General features: G+C 38.5%; 1 protein-coding gene across 1 annotated transcript in view; it reads left to right on the forward strand.

The window, feature by feature from the left end:
* The first annotated feature begins 629 nt into the window (after nucleotides 1-629).
* Nucleotides 630-19736, forward strand: part of AFF2 (AF4/FMR2 family member 2) — a 647635-nt gene continuing 628528 nt past the window's right edge. Inside the window, exon 1 of the mRNA XM_040323795.1 lies at nucleotides 630-849. Within this exon, the coding sequence (XP_040179729.1) occupies nucleotides 803-849 (47 nt within the window). The 5' untranslated portion in view covers nucleotides 630-802. The remainder of the gene's footprint in view (nucleotides 850-19736) is intronic.

Below are 19736 nucleotides of genomic sequence, written 5' to 3' on the forward strand. Positions count from 1 at the left end.
TCCCCCATGTTCTTTTTACCCCCCCCCCATGTTTTTTTACTCCCCCCTCCCTATCCCTATGTTGCTTTTACTCCCCCCCCCTCCCGGGGAGGTTGGGGGGCCTCCATGTTCATTTTTCTTGGGGCCCCCAAATTCCTTCAAACGGTCCTGTAAACAGGAAAGGGGTAAAAGTGCCCTATGGGCAAGTGGTTAAGTTGCATTATATACGATTTTTTTGTTTTTGTTTTTGTTTTTCAATAGTGTTGTTTAAAGTTTAATCCTGCTTAAAGGCATCCCTATAGTTCATCTTGTTAGTCCACGTCACCAATAATCCTATAAAAAGAACTGTTCTGGATGAAAAGCAATTGTTGGGATCTTCCAGGGACAGTGCGGGGATCTTCCAGGGACAGTGCGGGATCTTCCAGGGACAGTGCGGGATCTTCCAGGGACAGTGCGGGATCTTCCAGGGACAGTGCGGGATCTTCCAGGGACAGTGCGGGATCTTCCAGGGACAGTGCGGGGGTCCCCCACACTCCGGACTCCGCTGTCCCGGTGACATAGGTGGAGCAGACGGCAGATCCCGATCACTGGCTGGCTCCATGTCGTGGCTTGTGGCTTCCTTGGCTCCTCCCCCATGTCTCTCTCTCTTTCTCGCACTGTGATGCTGCTGAGCCGCCGCCGCCGCTGATGCCTCGTCCAGCCAGCCAGGCAGCCGGAGCTCTCCGCCTTGTGTGAGTGTAAAGCCGGTGCGGGGCGGACACTGTGCCATCCCTGCACACTCCGCTCTGCCCTCACCCTGGCTGTGCCCTCACCCTTCACCGATATGGATCTATTCGACTTTTTCCGGGACTGGGACCTGGATCAGCCATGGTAGGAATTCTCCTTCTGTCCTGATTTTACCTTTGTTAGGTGTCACATCCCCCCAGCGGTGCCCCTATGGAGGAGCTCAGGTCTGCCTTGGCATCAGCTGTGCCCGGCACACTTCTACCACTTTCTACTGCCTCATCTACCTGGGCTGTCATCGGGCTGTCACTGGGCTGTCACCGGGCTGTCATCGGGCTGCTTCCCTTTCTCTCTCCGCTTTATTCCTTCTGATGAGATGATGTTCTGCTGTTGGCAGATTGAAGCTATTCAAAGCCATGGGCTAAGTTTTCCAGATGCCATTACAAGGGGGCACGTCACTGGCTCTAACCTGGGCATCAGCCTGCTCCTTGTACCTAGGGGGGCATCAGCTCTTTGTACATAGCAAGATTCGCTGGCTCTTCTCTCTCTCTGTGACCCAGGGGCATTTTATATTATTTACATATTGTGCATATATTATTATTTTATTTGATATCTTATTACACCTTTTATATCTTTTATATGTTATTGTGTATATGTTCTATATCTTTCTATATATTGAGCATTTAAGATTTTACATCTTTTTAATACCTTTTTTATATCATTTTATATGTTGTCTATATCTTTTTGTATTTTATTAAACATTTTATATTTTTTATATAGTATTGTATAAATATATTTTTATATATATATTATTACACATATTATTTATATATATATACATATATATATATATATATATATATATATATATATATATATATATATATATATATATATATATATATATATATATAAAAAATATTACATTTCTGGATATATACATTAATAAATATTTTTGTATTTTTAAAATCCATTATATACATTTATTTTATATTTTTAAACATTCAGTATTTGTATATATATTATTACACATATTATATATATATATATATATATATATATATATATATATATATATATATATATATATATATATATGTATATATATATAAACATTTAGTATTTTTATATATTACTAAATATTTTTAGAATTTTTATGAATGATTGTCTATATTATTTATAATATTACATAGTGTCTATATATTTTTTTACATATATTTTTCTGTCTATATACATTAATAAATATTTTTAGATGTATATACATTTATTTTATATTATTAAACATTTGTATATATTTCTAAATATTTTCAGAATTTTTATAAAATGTTATCTATATTATTTATAATTATTATTATTATTATTTATAATATTACATATTGTGTATATATTTTTTTACATACATCTTCCTGGATATATACATTAATAAATATTTTTAGATTTAAATACATGCATTTTTATATTTTTAAACATATGTAAATATTACTAAATATTTTTTAGATTTTTTATAAAATATTATCTATATCATTTATAATATTACATATTTTATTTTTATATATATATATATATATATACACACACACACACACACACACATATTATAAATAATATAGATAATAGATTAAAAAATATATATATATATATTACATATTATATATATATATATATATATATATATATATATATATATATATATATATATATACACACACACACACACACACATATATATATATATATATATATATATATATATATATATATATACACACACACATATATATATATATATATATATATATATATATATATATATATATATATATATATATATATATATATATATATATATATAATTTTTTTACCTATATTTATCTTTATATTTTGCTCCTCATCATACAGACTGCTGTGAATGAACTCAGCAATTACTAAAATACACTCATACATCAGTGTGTCTAATGCACTTATAATCATTCTGTCAATGGCGCAGTCTTTAACGTGTTAGCAGACCTCTTATTACACTTTAAAAGACTTGACTTGTGCTATTGATTAGAATTTTTTTATTTATTTTTTTATTTTATTTTTTTACAGCAGTGCAGTCTGCTGGTTTATTATGAGTGAATGGCAATTGTTATAACACAGTTACACGTTATTTAATAAACATGACATGTATTTGTAAATCTGCCTACCTCTGTTTACATTGTGTGTATTCCTTTATTTGTAGGGTGTATTTGTTAAGTTGGGTGATGTGAAGGATCAGAGATGCACAGCAGCTGCTCTTGTAGAATTGTTCTCATCACCTCATGCTTTTTTTTGTCCATCTAAAAATGAGCATCTGAAAAACTTGTAGTAAAGTGCGCACGTTTCCCCCTTTGAAGGGCTGCTTGACAGGTTGTTGAAATGTTTGAGATGCCAGCACTGTGTGTTGTCAGGTAAATGGATTGAACGGCTCTCCATAGCTGTGAATTCACGTGCTCTTCCTCTGAGTTTAATTACAAAAGATCAGAGGATACAGTTTATTATTTAACAGCATTAATGTACAAAAAAACCTTCTGATGAACACAATGTGATGGAGATGGTCGGTTCTAGTGAATGGATTTTCCATGCTTGTGGTCTGTTGCTGATGTTGGTAATGCCGTTCATTTAGGCTGATTTTCTAAGGCTTAAATCAATTTGCATTATCGCAAACCTGTAACGACCAATCAGAAATCTTGTTTCAGTGTTCTGACTATGGAAAGTGAATTTTGATTGCCCCTGGTAATTGTTCTTTTGTGTGGCTGGACTTATTAAATACGACTAATGATGTCTCCTATATAGCATGTTGGCTTATGTTTATTTGCCATTTCCCACATACCCTTCATGGATAAGCTTTGATTAGAATAGGCGTTTGTGGCATATCTTTTGTGTATGGTAATCATTTAAAAGACATCTATTCTTTTTAAGCTGAAACAGATGAGAAAATAGCAATCCGCATCATTTACATTTAAGGCTTCATTATTTTACAATGTTATTTGTATTTATTACTATATGCATTTATTGTTTGCAATTTTGAGCTGGACTCGATCCCATTGTTTATGTTTGCTGTTTTCAGCGAGGACATCGATTATTTCCCAATATTTTATGATGTGATATAATACTGTCTAATATATTGCAAAGTTCCAGCAATAAATGTTAGTTTTGGCATAAAATGTGCTCCATCAAGCTAGCGGATCATTTATTCAGTAGGTATTGTGAGTATATGGCAATGTAATTCATTACTGAGCCTATCTGGCAGGATAACCCTCTGCATTCTTTCCCCACTCACGACTGTATTGTTTATGGTCCAAGTGGAGTGTCATTGTTTTATGGTGTTGACTTAGTGACTGTAGCAAGAAATATGCTACTGCAATCACTGTATATATAGATAACAAATACGCACTGGCTGTTGAAATCACTGTCTCTCATTACCATAATGCTTCAGTAATGCCGTGAGTGCTATTTATTTGTAGGGACATCGAACACGTCTTTTCCGAATTTGTTGATCCCGATCAAGCGTTCTCTTTAACCATTTAGCATGCTGCTCTTGTGTATATTATCACAAGCTGACATAGTCTTTTATTGCTATAATTTTTTATTTTTTTGTTGCCTTAGATTCTGCAGTTTTCTCTAAGATTTGTTATTTTCAAAAACCCATCTGTGACCTTCACTGACTGCATTGTAAAGTTTTAAGGCCTCTTTAACTACTTACTAAAAAACCTTCTGCAAACTCACTTTGTATACTGTAGTGTGCAATTTCAGATTTCATGTTATTAAATAGGTATTGATTGTTATTTTGCTGGCAATATCCAATTCATTTTAGGGCGACAATTCCTTTTTTTTTGCTTATCTACTCAGGTGTAATAACAATTAGATGTAAGGAGGTATCAATCTGTAAATTATGCACCAAAACCAGTAAATTTGCCAACGTAATAATTACAATTTCTTGAATCTAATGAACATAATTTGGTGCTTTTATATTGCTGAACGTGCTCAGCAGGGACGTATGGGCCTAATTAATAAGCCAAGCACTGAGCAATGATGTGTGCAAGGTATGAGAACCCGCAGCTACCAATTGGATTTCAATCTGCTGAAGCTAGAGGAGCAAGTGATGGATTCTGATTGGTTTCAAAGGTTTGCCAAATTTAGCACATTGCTTTCTGTCTTAAAGAGGAGCTCCAGTCTCCCCCCCCAAATTTTTTTTTAGCAACTACAAATACTGTTGGAAGAGGGAAGACCCTCAAAATGCATTTGCCTTTTGGACATTTATCATCCTGTTGAGATCCCATGAGACGTGATGTATCGAGGTCTTGGAGATGGACAAGCTTTGATGCACCTGTTAGTTTGTGAATATACTACATGTACCACGTTTTTAATAATAAAATATATGTTTTGAGCATAATGCACTAGGCCGGTGCTCCCCTGTTTTATCTATGGTTTTCAGTGTATCCAGACCTCCTCATTCTTGAAAGGGGAGCAAGGCGAGGCATGTCCACAAAAGCCAGGATGGAAATATAGGCAACCACTAAATCTGGGGTCCACTCTCAAGCACATGAGGTTTTATACTTGTTTGGAGCTGCTGACCTTTAATATAAGGACACTAACCTGTCCAGAGATCCAGAGATGTCTGCACCCGAGCCAATTCTTCAATCAGCTTCGGTTGCAGGTGCCGGTATCTTCACTAAAGTAGGAAACAGATTCCTACTGCCTATGAGTGAGTTACGTTGTGCTTTGTGAATGGTTCCGCCATCTCCTGGGACCTGTGTGTGTCCCAGAAGGCTACAGGGAGAAGGAGGAGGGACCGGACATACTCATTGATCGTAGCAGCAATCTTATCCGGAAGTGAGAGCGAGTACTTGTCAGAACCACCCTGCACACAAGCAGAGCTTCCCCTTAGGCCTGATAGTATTATATGGATGATATATATATCCTAATGGATGTTTCCAGTAATGGGCAAAATAAAATAACTAGTAACAGCCAGTTGGATTTTGCTTTACCCATTTAACTATCTACTAAAATATGTATTTTATTTGTATCCTGTTGAATACATTTGAATTGGTGCACATTCCTATGCATTAAGGTCTTTGTTATACTTTTTCATTTTTGTACATAAGACAGAACTGATTTGAATATTTATGGCTTTATGTTTAGGAGTCTTTCAGTGGAAATGTTGTTGCAGGAAATTTGGTATTTTCAGTACTATTTAGTGTCATTTGTAGTTTCGTCTAGTGGTCTATAAGAGGTCTAGAAATGATTGTTCTTCATGGACCAGCCAGATGGTTGTGTAACCTTTGTTATGGCAGTTATATCTATATAATGGTTGCCAGTTGCACATATAAACATCAAAGTGGAAAAAAATCAATTTAAAGTCAAACAATAATGGTCTTAGGGCAGTTTTATTTTAGCTTTTTAAATACATGTTAAACATAAGAGACAAAGCCACGCTCTATAAAAATCACACTATAAAGTTTACTCAATGTAGTTAGCTTCCATCACAGTCCTCTCCCTAACCCCTCCCCCCCCCCCCGATTTGTTTAATCCCAATTAGGTTCATTCGTAGAGGTAACCTCTACAAATAAGCCCTTTCAGGGTGAGATGCGTCAGCAAGGTGTGACTCAGGGCTGGGACTTTGTCGGAAGCCAACGACATCAATTAAACTTCATGGTGTGACTTTTATGGAGTGAGGCTTTACTCTCTAGATTTTGCCAGAACACACCGGTCAGCGCTTTCAGCCATTTTCCAAGAGCACTGATCAGATGCTGATCGGCAGACCTTTTTCAGTGATGCCCTTTTGAAAGAAGCTGGACAATCGGCTGGCTTCTGTCAGACTGGCTGCTGTACACATGGGCCAAATGCCACCCACTATCTATTGAACCGACCAATACCACCTGATATTCAGCTGTGTGTACGGGACTTGACACCTAGGACTGAACTTTCTAAAAAGGGATGAGTCACTGCTCTAATTCACAGTCTACAAAACTGACTATAGACAACAAGCTGTACATCAAAGAAGCAAACTGGGAGCCCAGGAAACCTGAAAAGGAGCCTAAAGCTATACCTGCTCTCTTAAAAGAAGAATGTTAAACATGAATATGCAGTATGCATATTTACCTAACTAAAATACTTATATATATATATATGTATTTTTTAGTCCTGACCATAATATATACAGTACAAAAGCCCTATTCATTATTTTTAAATACAGTACCTTAACCCCATCCACATGGCCATTGCAAAAGTTGATCAAGCATTATTAGCAGACTTCTATATATAATATCTTAGCCCAAAAAATAAAAAGTTTAGCTTATTGTGCTGTGATCTGATATTTCCTTATATAGATGGTCATCCGGCAGGTGGGAGGCGGAGACGGGCGGTCCCGGGCATCTTACACTTCTATGAAAGTGCACTCTATGTGCCTGTGTGGGCGGGGATGTCCGGCAGGTGGGAGGGGATGTCCGGCAGGTGGGAGGCGGAGAGGGCGGAGAATTTTTTTTCGGCCAGTAATTACCTTATACTGCCCACCTGTTTCTTGTCTGGTCATTAGCCGAGGCTTATGACATCATGCACAACTCTCTCTCTCTCACTCTTGTGAGAGTTTGCCAGGAAGGGAGGGGGGGTGAGTCATAAGAGGGCCAATAAAAGCTGCAAAGCTGGAGGTGTGCCTCTGTGCGTCTGTGTAAATCCAGGAAGTGAACAGGTCAGCAGGTTCAGCTGCCCACAGTTGAAATGGATGCAGCCGGACTCGGTGGAGAGAGATTTCTGCAGCATATTTGGCAAGTACAGAATCACAGTACATATAAAATAATATGCAAATTGGTTGGAGGGAAGCTTCAGAATGACAAAGATGTTTTTATTACTTATTTTAAATTAACTTAATTTAATTTTGTGAGTAGACTGCAGTTTCTCTTTAACATATAAGATATGAACCTAGAAGTAACAAGGAATGGCTACATAATCAACTCACCCAAGAAAAAAAAGTGTAAATAAGGAAGGGAATGAATAGCAGCAACCTTAGAAACTTAGGCAAGTCATAGATCAGTGGTCTCCAAACATGTGGTCCTTTGCTTGCCTTCATTCGGGCTATGGGGCACTTTTTTCCCCACTGATATTTGGAACTATGCCTCTCACTGACAACAATGAGGCACAATTCCTTTCATGGAGACCAATAGTGGGGCACTATTTCTCACACCGACACCAACAATCGGGCAATTTTTCCTCCACTGATATTTGGAAGTATTCCTCTCACCGACACACCAGCTCCTTCCATGGACACCAATAGCGGGGCACTATTCCTCACACTGATTCCAACAATTATGTTTCCCTCTGAAAACAATGATGGGGTATATTTCCTCCCACATATATAAAAGATTGAGCATTATTCCTCCCACTTATACCAATAATAGGTCATTATTGCTCCTCCTACTGACCACAGGTGCTATGTAATTTATTTACTCTCACTGACCACCAAGCCTTAAATATTGTCTACTCTTAATGACACTGGGGTACTTTCTATTTCTACTACCTACAGTTCAGCCCCACTAAAATCTGAAGGACAGTACATTTACCCTTTGTTTTGAAAGTTTGGAGACCCCTGTCATAGATTATGCAATTTTGCATCCTTCAACAATGGGTTTAGGGAAAGAAAATCACTTGATTCCCCCTCCCTTTTCTTTGCGCTATTGTATTCTGACAGCGGGAAATTTCCCCACCATCAGAATATAATGATCACTGTTGGTGGCTTTAGCTACTGGCAGTAATCACAGGTAAAAAAAACAAAAAAAAAACAACAGGCTGGTTGCCCCGAAGTCGACCGATAGACCAAACTCAGTACAACCAGCCTGCCCATAGATAGATTAAAATTCTTCTGCTTCCTGCTGAACCTGCAGAATTTTGATATGATTATGACCAGCTTTAGCTAGCAAGGTGGACAGGTGCAGAAGTTGAATGCCAGGATGAAAATTTGAGACCTAAAGCAAACAATCAGAATCTATTATGTTGAAGTCAAACCAGTAAAAGATGGATTCTGATAGGTTGCTAAAGGCTAGTGCATTTATGAATTATCTATAAAGAATAAAACTCTTTATTAAATAAGGCCAATATTCTTCATTGGGAGGGCACAGGGAGCAGACAGGCTTTGGGCAGTTTTGTTCAGAATTTGCATATAAGAGAGCCTTGGGCACTCAGGAAATAGACTGATGATGTATGCAGGAACCAGGCCCAGATTGCTTTACATAGAAAAGTGTTGAATCCAAAATTGACCTTAAATGATTTCAATGCAATAAAATGATTTCAATGTAATACAAGTCACACGGAGAAATGTGCGAAACAGGGTTGTACAAATGCACAAAAAATTCTCTTAGGCTTCATGTACACGGGACGTTCTCCTGAGCTACTTAACTTGACAGACAGTAACCGACGTTTAAAACGTCTGTTTTGCCTCGTTTACATGCCACTTTTTGCTGCGTTTAGAAGCATTTAAAAATAAAAATATATATATATATTTTTTTCAAATAACCAAAAATGAAAACGTCTGTAAACGAAATGAGGCTAAACGCGAGTTACCGTGTTTACATGTGTTTACAAAATGTTACAGGCATTTGGCGTTTCAAATGCCTCTGAACATCCGTCCTGAACGCATTTTTTTGCGTTCCAAAAAATGCTTCTACACGCAACCGCCTAGAAACGGCTATAAACGACCCTGTGTACATGTATTGATAAGATAACATAGAGGAGACTTCAGGGGCAGCTGAAAAAAACGCCCAACTGCTCCTAAACATTCGTTTACCAGCAACATTGTACATGAGGCCTTAATTGCCTGGCTACACTCTTGCTAAGTGTGAATAGGGGCTAAATGTGGTAACCCATAGCAACCTATCAAAACTTCCTCTTAACTACTTGCCTACTGCCTGCCGTCATATGACAGCGGGACGATAAGGCTTTCGTTCTGGGAAGACTTCATATGACGTATTTTCCTTCTTAGACCACTAGAGGGCGCGTGTCCCCGCTGCGTCACTGGGGACCCAATACGTGTGCCCGGTTGGCCACGATGTCAACCGGCACCCGCGATTGCCCAGTAACTGAGCAGGACCATGGATCTGTGTGTAAACACACAGATCCACGTCCTGTCAGGGAGAGTAGACCGATGGTGTGTCCCTTGTACATACCTTGTCACCTCCCCCAGTCAGTCCCCTCCCCCCACAGTAAGAATCACTCCCTAGGGAACACATTAACCCCTTGATCGCCCCCTAGTGTTAACCCCTTCCCTGCCAGTCACATTTACACAGTAATCAATGCATTTTTATAGCACTAATCGCTGTATAAATGTGAATGGTCCCAAAAATGTGTCAAAAGTTTCCAATATGTCCGCCGCAATATCGCAGTCACAATAAAAATCGCAGATTACTAGTAAAAAATAAATAAATAGAAATGCTATAAATCTATCCCATATGTTGTAGACGCTATAACTTTTGCGCAAACCAATCAATAAACGCTTATTGCGATTTTTTTTTAAAAAATATGTAAAAAATATGTAGAAGAATACGTATCGGCCTGAACTGAGGAAAACATTTTATTTTTATTTTTTTATTGGGGGATATTTATTATATCAAAAAGTAAAAAATATTGTTTTTTTTTCAAAATTGTCGCTTTATTTTTGTTTACAGCGCAAAAAATAAAAACCGCAGAGGTGATCAAATACCACCAAAAGAAACCAAATTTCATATGGGTACAGTGTTGCCTGACTGCGCAATTGTCAAAGTGTGACAGCGCTGAAAGCTGAAAAATGGCCTGGGCAGGAAGGGGGTGAAAGTGCCTGGTATTGAAGTGATTAATAAGACATCCCAGTACAAAATGAATTCTGATTGGTTGTCATATGTTACTGCATGTAAGAATTAGGACTAGATTAGAAGAACTCTGGTTTGTTTTATGGAGTGTCTCTTCTGAAAAGCCCACACAGTTGTATGACATTCACCCAAAATAAACCAAAACTCTTAATCGTTTCCAAAGTTTCTTTTGGCTTTACAAACCAAAATTAGAACCTATAGCCGCACAGACTGCTGTTAAATGAGGGGAAGGATCTCATTCTGCCAGAAAATTACATTGATCGTTTTTACTTCTATACAATGTCTTGCAAGTGGCCTCATTACAGCGCAGCTTTGCAAACTGGCAGTTATACAGGAAGAGACACAAATTCTCTAAACGTTATATAAATAGAAAGTTCAAAGGTCTCCGTGTGGCTGTCAGAGACCAGAGAAAGGCATCTGCAGGCCAGGTTTCTGCGCTGTCTGCGTGTGAGAAAACAGTACACACCACAGCAGCGTGCACTTTAACCGTATTTCCTCAACCTAGAGGGGGTGATTCTGCCTGCTAGACAAAGGTGGACTGTTTCAGCTCCAGCTAATGCTGCATACCATGTCACTCCATAGAACAGACTACAGTAGCTTTGGAAGAACTGGCTGACTCAGTCTGTTTTTATTAATAAATAGTGCTATGTTCCAAATTCATTTTCTGCATTATAAATCAGCTAACTACTACTGTTTACTGTAGAAGGGGAGATAGTAAACTGAGAAAAACTTTAGCTGATGATGATTGTCACTATCATTTTTTAAGTGAAGAGGCAGACAGCATTATGCTGCAAGAGAATCAACTCGGAATGAACAGACTACATGGAATTTCATAGAGCAGCCCTTCCCTCTGATTCCCATTCATGCCTCACTATTGAATGAATGAATGAAAAACTTATATAGCGCGGCACATGTGAACTGAATCGCCTCTCGCCTATTGCTTTGCTTTTTTTCCCTGTAGTAGTCTGCAGGTCCCAATGGTCCCCAGGGCCCCTTACAGGCCCGGCTGACCCCCTTCCCGTCAGGAGAGAAGAGATTACACTTGTTTTTTACCGTCATCCTCCCTGCCTAAAGCTAGAAGGATATAAGACCAGTGATTGACCTGTGAACACTGAAAATGAAGGAAGGAATGAATGAGGCACAATATAATATCTTCCCGTTGCAATCTATCAAGAGTTTTTGAATTTTGTCCATCTCACCTTATTTAGTAGCATCCCATTACAGGCAGTCCCCGAGATACGAACACCCGAGTTACGAATGGACTCCTACTTACGAACGGCCTCAAATCCCGGCCAATCCCGTGCCCCACGCTGGTCCTGGATACCTCCGAGCACCTCCGGACACATCCCACTCTGCAGTACTACATGTACTGCATGGCCAGAAGAGCCCCAGATCACATAACAAGCACCCGGAACATCCCACATCCATGCACAGGCGGACGTTACACTTACAAATGCAGTGTTGCGACTTACGAACAACTTCGACTTACGAACAAACCTACAGTCCTTATTGTGTTCGTCACTCGGGGACTGCCTGTATTAATTTTAGTGGTAACTGAAGTGTTAACTTAAAGTGATCTTAAAAGAGTATGGGAATGTTTTTCTTCTGGAATCATACTTACCTAGTTGGATGCAGCATTGCTCTGATGCTGCATCTGTCCCCCGCCTGTTCTAAGGCTGAGAACCGAGCGATCAAACATCGCTGATACACAAGGAAGTGGGATACTACTAACTGTTAGTAGCACAACAATTTTTTAATTCAACAAATGACTTGCAGATGTTATGTGAACATCATTCTCACCTATATGTGCCTTCATGATTTTTATTGTTGGGGGGAGGGGGGTCTGGTTTAAGGAACACCTGTTTCAGAGTCACACAGATCAAAGTGACCCTGCAGCTTAAAGTAGGCACTCTCTGGTGCTGGGCAGTACCTTAAGTGTGCCAACATCCAAATCCACCACTGCAGAATAAACAAAGATACAATGCAAACATTTGTTGATAGCAACTCCAATTCAACTGTGCTCTGGCTGGTGATATGTAGGTAGTGCAGGCATCCGGTACTATATTGATGTACAGGGGAGCAAGTTTGCACATTTTCTCCATAAGGCCCCTTTCACACCAGCGAACCGATCAGGTTCATCTGTCCGTTTTTCAGGCAGAACCTATTGGACCACCCATTGTTCTCTATGGGGCAGCGGATGTCAGCATACATGTGTCCACTGTCACCCGCCAGCATCTGATCCGGTCAGCTAAAAACAGACGGATGGTATTCACCATCCTTCTGGCGGATTGCAGTCCGTTTTCATACTACCGCCCCATAGAGAACAGCAGGCTGTGTTTGTGTCCACTCTGCATAGGGGAGTGGATACGGACCTGTCATCCGGCTGCTCAGTGGGGGATCAGCGAAGTGAGCAGGTGGATCCGCTTGGATGGATTCCGACTCATGTGAAAGGGGCCTAAGTGGAAGCGTAAATATTTTGTGTCTGTCTGTGTCAATTAGGTGTTCAGGAGCTTGTGTCCTGGCACGTAAAGGCACTGTGTAGCCTTGAAAGGTGACTACGCTTTGGGCTCACTTTGCTTTGTGTGACCCTATGACAGGTTTGCCGTAAGAAGCTTTTAGTTGGAGAATATGATATATAAATATACAGAAGAGATCAGTCTTGCTTTTCTTAGCAGTCTCTAAAAACCCTATTTTGTTCAAAGCACGTCATAATATTATGTATTGAACTACAATAGAATCTGAGCCAAGCCCTCATTAATTCCTAGATAAACATTGGCCTAGTTGAATGTGTATTGTATGTGTTCATTCCATTATTCATTCTAACATTTATAGCTTCCCACACTCAGTCACGAAATGGAAGCACAGTTATATAGCGCAGTAGGTGCAAAATGTACTCTGCACGTGGATATTAAAAACAACACTGTTGTTAATATTTATCTTCCTGGCAATGTGCAATGAACACAAAATTGGTATTGAGGGGAAGCTGTGCAGATATTTTTTTTAAATAACAAATGTTTATTTTTTTTAATTAACCTGAATTCAGGTGTGGCAAGCGTTTGGATGCGCATTCATTTAATTGGTCAGAATATTTATTTATTTTGGCCATTAAAATGAATGAGCGATCAAGTGTGAATGTGCCTAGTGTTTAGGCACATTTAGGCACATTAGGCGTTTTTTCGGCCTAAACGCTCCTCTCCTGAACATGATTTTGGTGGCTTCAGATTTATGCCCCTAAACGCCCATGTGTACATAAACACATGGGCTAATGTACAGGGCAGAAAAAAAAGTCAAACACCTGTACAATATGTACAATGGAAGGAGTGTGCTTTCTGGCTTTTCTCAAAGTTTTTGTTTACTTATAAGGCTTCATTTCCACTGGCGTTTTTACAGCCACTTTTCTGAGCGTTTTTTACAGCTTAAAAACGCTTAAAAACGCCTGTCCATGTTATTCTATGGCATCATACCCACATAGGCGTTTTTGAGCTGCAAATGGCATAGGCGTTTTGTAAAAAAAACGCAGGGCCAGGGCGTTCTGAAGCTCCAGAGTAGAGCTGTAAAAACGCCAGACGTTAAAAAACTTTTTTTTTAAAATAACAAACATGTTATACTTACCTCCACTGTGCAGCTCGTTTTGCACAGTGGCCCCTGAACCTGGTCTTCTGGGGTCCCTCGGCAGCTGTCTCGGCTCCCCCCGTAAGGACTCAACACCTTCATGCAAGCGTGCTCGCATGGTGTTGAGTTCTTGCAGGTGCGCTGCCGTGATACAGCCGGCGGACATAGCCGTTCACTGTATCACTCGGCCCCACCGCGACGGATCATTGGATGTGATTGACAGCAGCGCGAGCCAATGGCTGTGCTGCTTTTAATCCATCCACTGTAACCAATCAACGGCCAGGCTGAGCGGCAAAGAGGATGTCGGGGGCGAGCGTGTGACTTTCGAGGAGTCAGGTAAGTAAAACGGGGGGGGGGGGGGGGGCGGTATTGTCGGATGTTTTTTCACCTTAATGCATAGAATGCATTAAGGTGAAAAAACGTTTACCTTTACAACCCCTTTAAACTAGCACCATTTAAAACAATGGCTCACCTGTGTACATGCAATGATAATCTTACATTAAAAAACATATTTATGCATAGGCTCTTGATAAAAGTTCTCAATGATCAGTGGAGTGTCTAGGAAGGAGAAGTGCCCAGTTTCATTTTTACAGGTAAAGTCAATATTTTGGTATGATTTCAACTGCCTACTGTATATCTCTAGATCTGTTGACCATTTTGAAATGCTGTTTTTAGTGTCTTCACCTCACTTTATGTATGTTCTCATCATATAGGTATTAGTTTTATTAGTCAAATAGAATGTGTCATTATGAGAATTTCATTCAAATGACACCCTAAAATTGTAGCAAAGCAGATCCTGTGAATGAGCAAATATGGCTGCCCCTGTGTACATTAATCAATACAAATTCTACAAAAAAAGTTTATAAAACATTAGACATGTGCACACTGAAATATTTTGTTTTGAAATTTAGTTTTCGTCCAAAAAATACATTTATTTAGTTACTCCTGAAATTTGTTTTTATTTATTTTGTTTTGTTATAAAATGCATTTGTCTGAATATCCAAATTAATTAGGGTTGAATCTGTCAATTGAAGTTCTAAGAAGATTCAACGGAGCAGCTGAACTGTACGACGCCGCAATCATACATTTCCGGACGAATGTTCCACCTACAAGCTATAGAAGAATTCTAATGTTGTATGACACTAGTAATAATTATATTTATAAATTATTATTACTAGTCAACTAACATTCAAATTCTTCTATAGCCTATGGGCAGAGCATTTGACCGGAAATGTACGATTGTGGCGTCGTACAGTAAAATTTATCTGCTTGTCGAATCTTCTTAGAACTTTCGACAGACACCATAAGCCTTCAATGACAGATTCAACGTTTGTATGTTTTTTTCTGCTTGGTCTACCCCAACACTGTCTCTATAATGTCGAATCTTTTCTCTCTATGTCGAATCTTTCCCCTCTATGTAGAATAATCTTGGACTAATAGAGTTAAGGTTAGGCACATTTGACCACAGGTTCGATAGACACATATTGCTATTGTCAGCATCATGTCTAATCTCCTATCTATATCGAACTGTTGTAGCAAAGAAAATAAAAATAAAGCATTTTTTTATGTTGGATGTTTCGGATTTCGGATTCTGCGCGTTCGTTTGTTAAAATGATAAAGAAAATACCCGAAATTTGTACGAAAATGCATTCAGACGAAAACGAATGCACATGTCTATAAAACATTAGCACTCACTGTTTAAATTTGAAAGGCTATAGTTTCCATTTAAAGGTGTACTGCTAAATAACTTAGTACTAGCTGCCTGAAGTATGTCCAGAAATTTGAGCTGGAGCTTCTAGAGTCAAAAGTTAAAACCTAGGATGCCTTTCATTTTTAGAATTGCTTCCATTTGTACAGCCTTCTGGAAAAAACAAACAAAGGCCATACACCAAAGATACAACTGCTCTGCTTTGCACCAATGTCATTTTCATTACAGATCATCCTTCAAACTAGTGCTTGCCATCAGTTTTGTTCAAAGAGAGGAACACATCATTTTCCATTGACACTTTCACGTTGACAGATCATGGCTATTATTGTGGAGGCTGCCTTCTTGCCACATTTAACTTGTCATAACATACATGTGTGCATACTTTGAATCACAAAACCAGCCTTGGTCCCATTAAGTCCTGCATACAAAACACTGCACAAAATTAATATAAGGGGTAAGTGTAACAGTGCACATAAATAACATTAAGATTTAAAAAAAAACAATCACTTATAAATTACAATTATAAATTACAAGAGTTGTTTGCCTAATAACCTGCTGGTTTTCTGAATCTAATTGTCACATTAATCAGACAAAGCATGTCGGAGATAAGTGGGAATCAAGACAAAAGGTTTAGCTCTGATTTTAGCTTAGATTATATTTTCAAATTATGGTAGTCAGTGCTGTTATTCACCATAAGATAGTAATAGGACACACATACATTTCCTTGTATTATGCCTTGTACACACGATCAGGCTTTTGCCCGGACAAATCACATCGGAATTCCATCGGAGTAAAATAGAACATGTTCTATATCTAAACTCTGAAGGAATTCATCGGAATATCCAATGAAAAAAACTCAGATGGGGCTACACATGATCGGAATATCCGATGGAAAAAGTCTGTCTTTTTCCATCTGAAATTTCGATCGTGTGTACAAGGCATTAGGCATGTAACTGCCTCCTGTTGCTAGTAAAAGTGCTAGCTCCTAGTTTTAAGACAATATCTAACTTTTCCATAGACCATAGACCAAGTAAGTACTTTAATGTACTTATGATAGTTCATGTACACTGGCACAAGACCATTAGCAAAGACAACCTGATAACTATCCTCTTGCACTCCAAGAATCTCTAACTTTAGGTCAGTTTGGTATGCAAACATTGAATTTTGCTAGGAAGCTGGCACTTTTCAAACTCTTCATGGCTTTTGCAGCTCTCTGTTGGTTCATCAACATCATGTTCAACTTTCTTGTGTGACCTCAAGTCATGAGAGGTGTAGGGGTTATATATTTTTTTAGTACAAGTCAACATTTGCATACTAGAGCATCCTGAGTCTACATACTTACATAGTTAGTCAGTTTGACAAAACACACAAGTCCATCTAGTTCAACCAAAAAAAAAATACAATCCCATATACACAATCCTTCAACCACAGTTGATCCAAAAGGAAGGTGAAAAACACCAGCAAAGCATGCTCCAATTTGCTACAGCAGGGGAAATAAAATTCTCCCTGATCCCCCGAGAGGCAATCAGATCTTCCCTGGATCAACTTTACCTATAAATGTTAGTACCCAGTTATATTATTTACATTTAGGAAAGAATCCAGGCCTTTTTTTAAAGCAATCTACTGATCTCTGGAGGGAGTATATTCCACATTTTCACAGCTCTTACTGCGAAGAAACCTTTCCATATTTGGAGATTATTTTTTTTCCCTCTAGACGTAAAGAGTGCCCCCTTGTCCTCTTTGATGACCTTAATGTGATTAACTTAACACCAAGTTCACTATATGGACCACTTACGTATTTGTACATGTTGATCATATCCCCCCCCTTAATCTCCCCTTTTTAAAAGGGATTAGATTCAGTTCATCTAATTTTTCCTCATAGCTGAGGTCCTCCATGTCTAAGGGCTTTACAGACACTCCGGACAATAGCAAAAAATAGGTGTATGCACTAACATTTTGATAAAGTTTTTTAGGGTGCAGATAATATAAAAAAACGAATAAAATAATAATACTGCTAAAATATTTCTATGAAGAGTAATGATCGAAAAAGATGGTTACCTAAGCTGGGCCATACATGTATTGAATTTAGGCTGACTTATGCTGATTTAAAAGAAATTGGAGCCATGCTTGGCACTATTGATAGCACAAGGTTTCGAAAAAAGTCAATTAAAAAATAAACTGAGCCAGGTGGAAAATGAGCTGAACAGTGACTGCATCCTATTAGATGCAGTCACTGTTCGTGTATTCAGGAAACTGCGCATGTCACGACTGTTTGAATACAATAGCATTCATGGCGACTCATCCATCTACGTTGTTTAGCATAAATGGAGAAATCTCTTGAATAACGGAAATCTATGCATTATTAGCCCAAGCCTACACATAAAGACGTTCCCACATAAGGGGCTTCATTTAAAATTCTACAAAGCAAAAAAAAAATCCTGACAGATGCCATTTTGGCGTGCCAGCATCCTAATTAATTGCAATAATCTGCAAGTGAAGCAGTACTGTGATTGTTGTCACCTGCTTAGAAACTGCATTCAGTTCAGCTTACTAATTATTTAAATGAGAAAATAATCATCTTATGTTTAGTTAAGGCAGGTGAGAATTTTTTTTTACTTAAGACCTGCAATATTTCATCAATGGTCAACAATAATGATCTTTGTATATAACTTTAAGTCAAAGATGATACTATAATTACATTTTGAAATGACTAGAAACCCAGCAATGTACTTATACCCACCCATTAAGTATATATTGTTTTATTTATTTCCAATATTCATAAAATGCTGATATATTACAGAGTACATGTAACCATTCATATTATTGTCTGTTCCCCCGAAGGAGCCTACAATGTAATGATTGATGTGTATGTAGAGAAAATATCATTTTTTTAAAGTGAGATTCCATTATCTGTGAGTATGTTATCTTTCCATGTGTTTATTTAATATATAGATTGAACTGTTGTGTTGGCTTTTACACTGGCTGTGAGGTTGCATTCCATTTATATATATATATGTATATATATATATATATATATATATATATATATATATATATATATATATATAAAACATATTTAGTAGTATAAATGTCAAGTTGAAGTTGGCAGCTTTACCTTTTATTCACGCATGTGCTCCATCACATTATTTCAGCGGGTTGCCTTACCAGCAAGAAAATGCACAAATGAAGTCCCTGACCCTTTTGCAAAATCGTAGTACACTGAACTGCCTGGTTCTTGAGCACCATAGATTTTAGCATACATGAAAATACAAATGTTAGCACAGAGTTTCTCAACATGGGTTCAGTGGAGCCCTAAATTTCCTCCAGAGGTTGTTAGGGGTTCCTTGCGCAATAAGAAAATTCTGCCTCTCAAATGAGTAACCACTGACACCAATGACCTTTTTAGTTATCTGTAAGGGGAGGGGGGGGTTCTTCCCAATGACCACAAATGCAAGGAGCAATCTTCACATTGACCATCACGTTATTATACTGTGAGCAGGGCCGTCTTTAACGCGGGGCAAATGGGGCATATTACCAGGGCCCTTTTAAAATGTGTGCGCACACTTGCATTTGCATATTTGGTGTGTTTTGTTTTTATGACAACAAAGCTAAAATATATATCTTATATATATATTGATTTTTATGGGGATACATTTGTTAAAGAGGAGTTATGTTTGTTAAAAGTCAGCAGCTACAAAAAGTGTAGCTTTAGACTTTTAATAAACAGACACTTACCTGTTCCACGGTCCAGCGATGCCGCCTCCCAGAGCGTCGCTCCTCTCCCCCTCCTCTCCGCCGGCGCATCCATTGACGCTCTGGGCACCCGGCCATGACAGCTTTCGGCTTCACGGCCAGGCACG

This window comes from Rana temporaria, chromosome 9 (assembly GCF_905171775.1).
Source record: "Rana temporaria chromosome 9, aRanTem1.1, whole genome shotgun sequence".
NCBI lineage: Eukaryota > Metazoa > Chordata > Amphibia > Anura > Ranidae > Rana > Rana temporaria.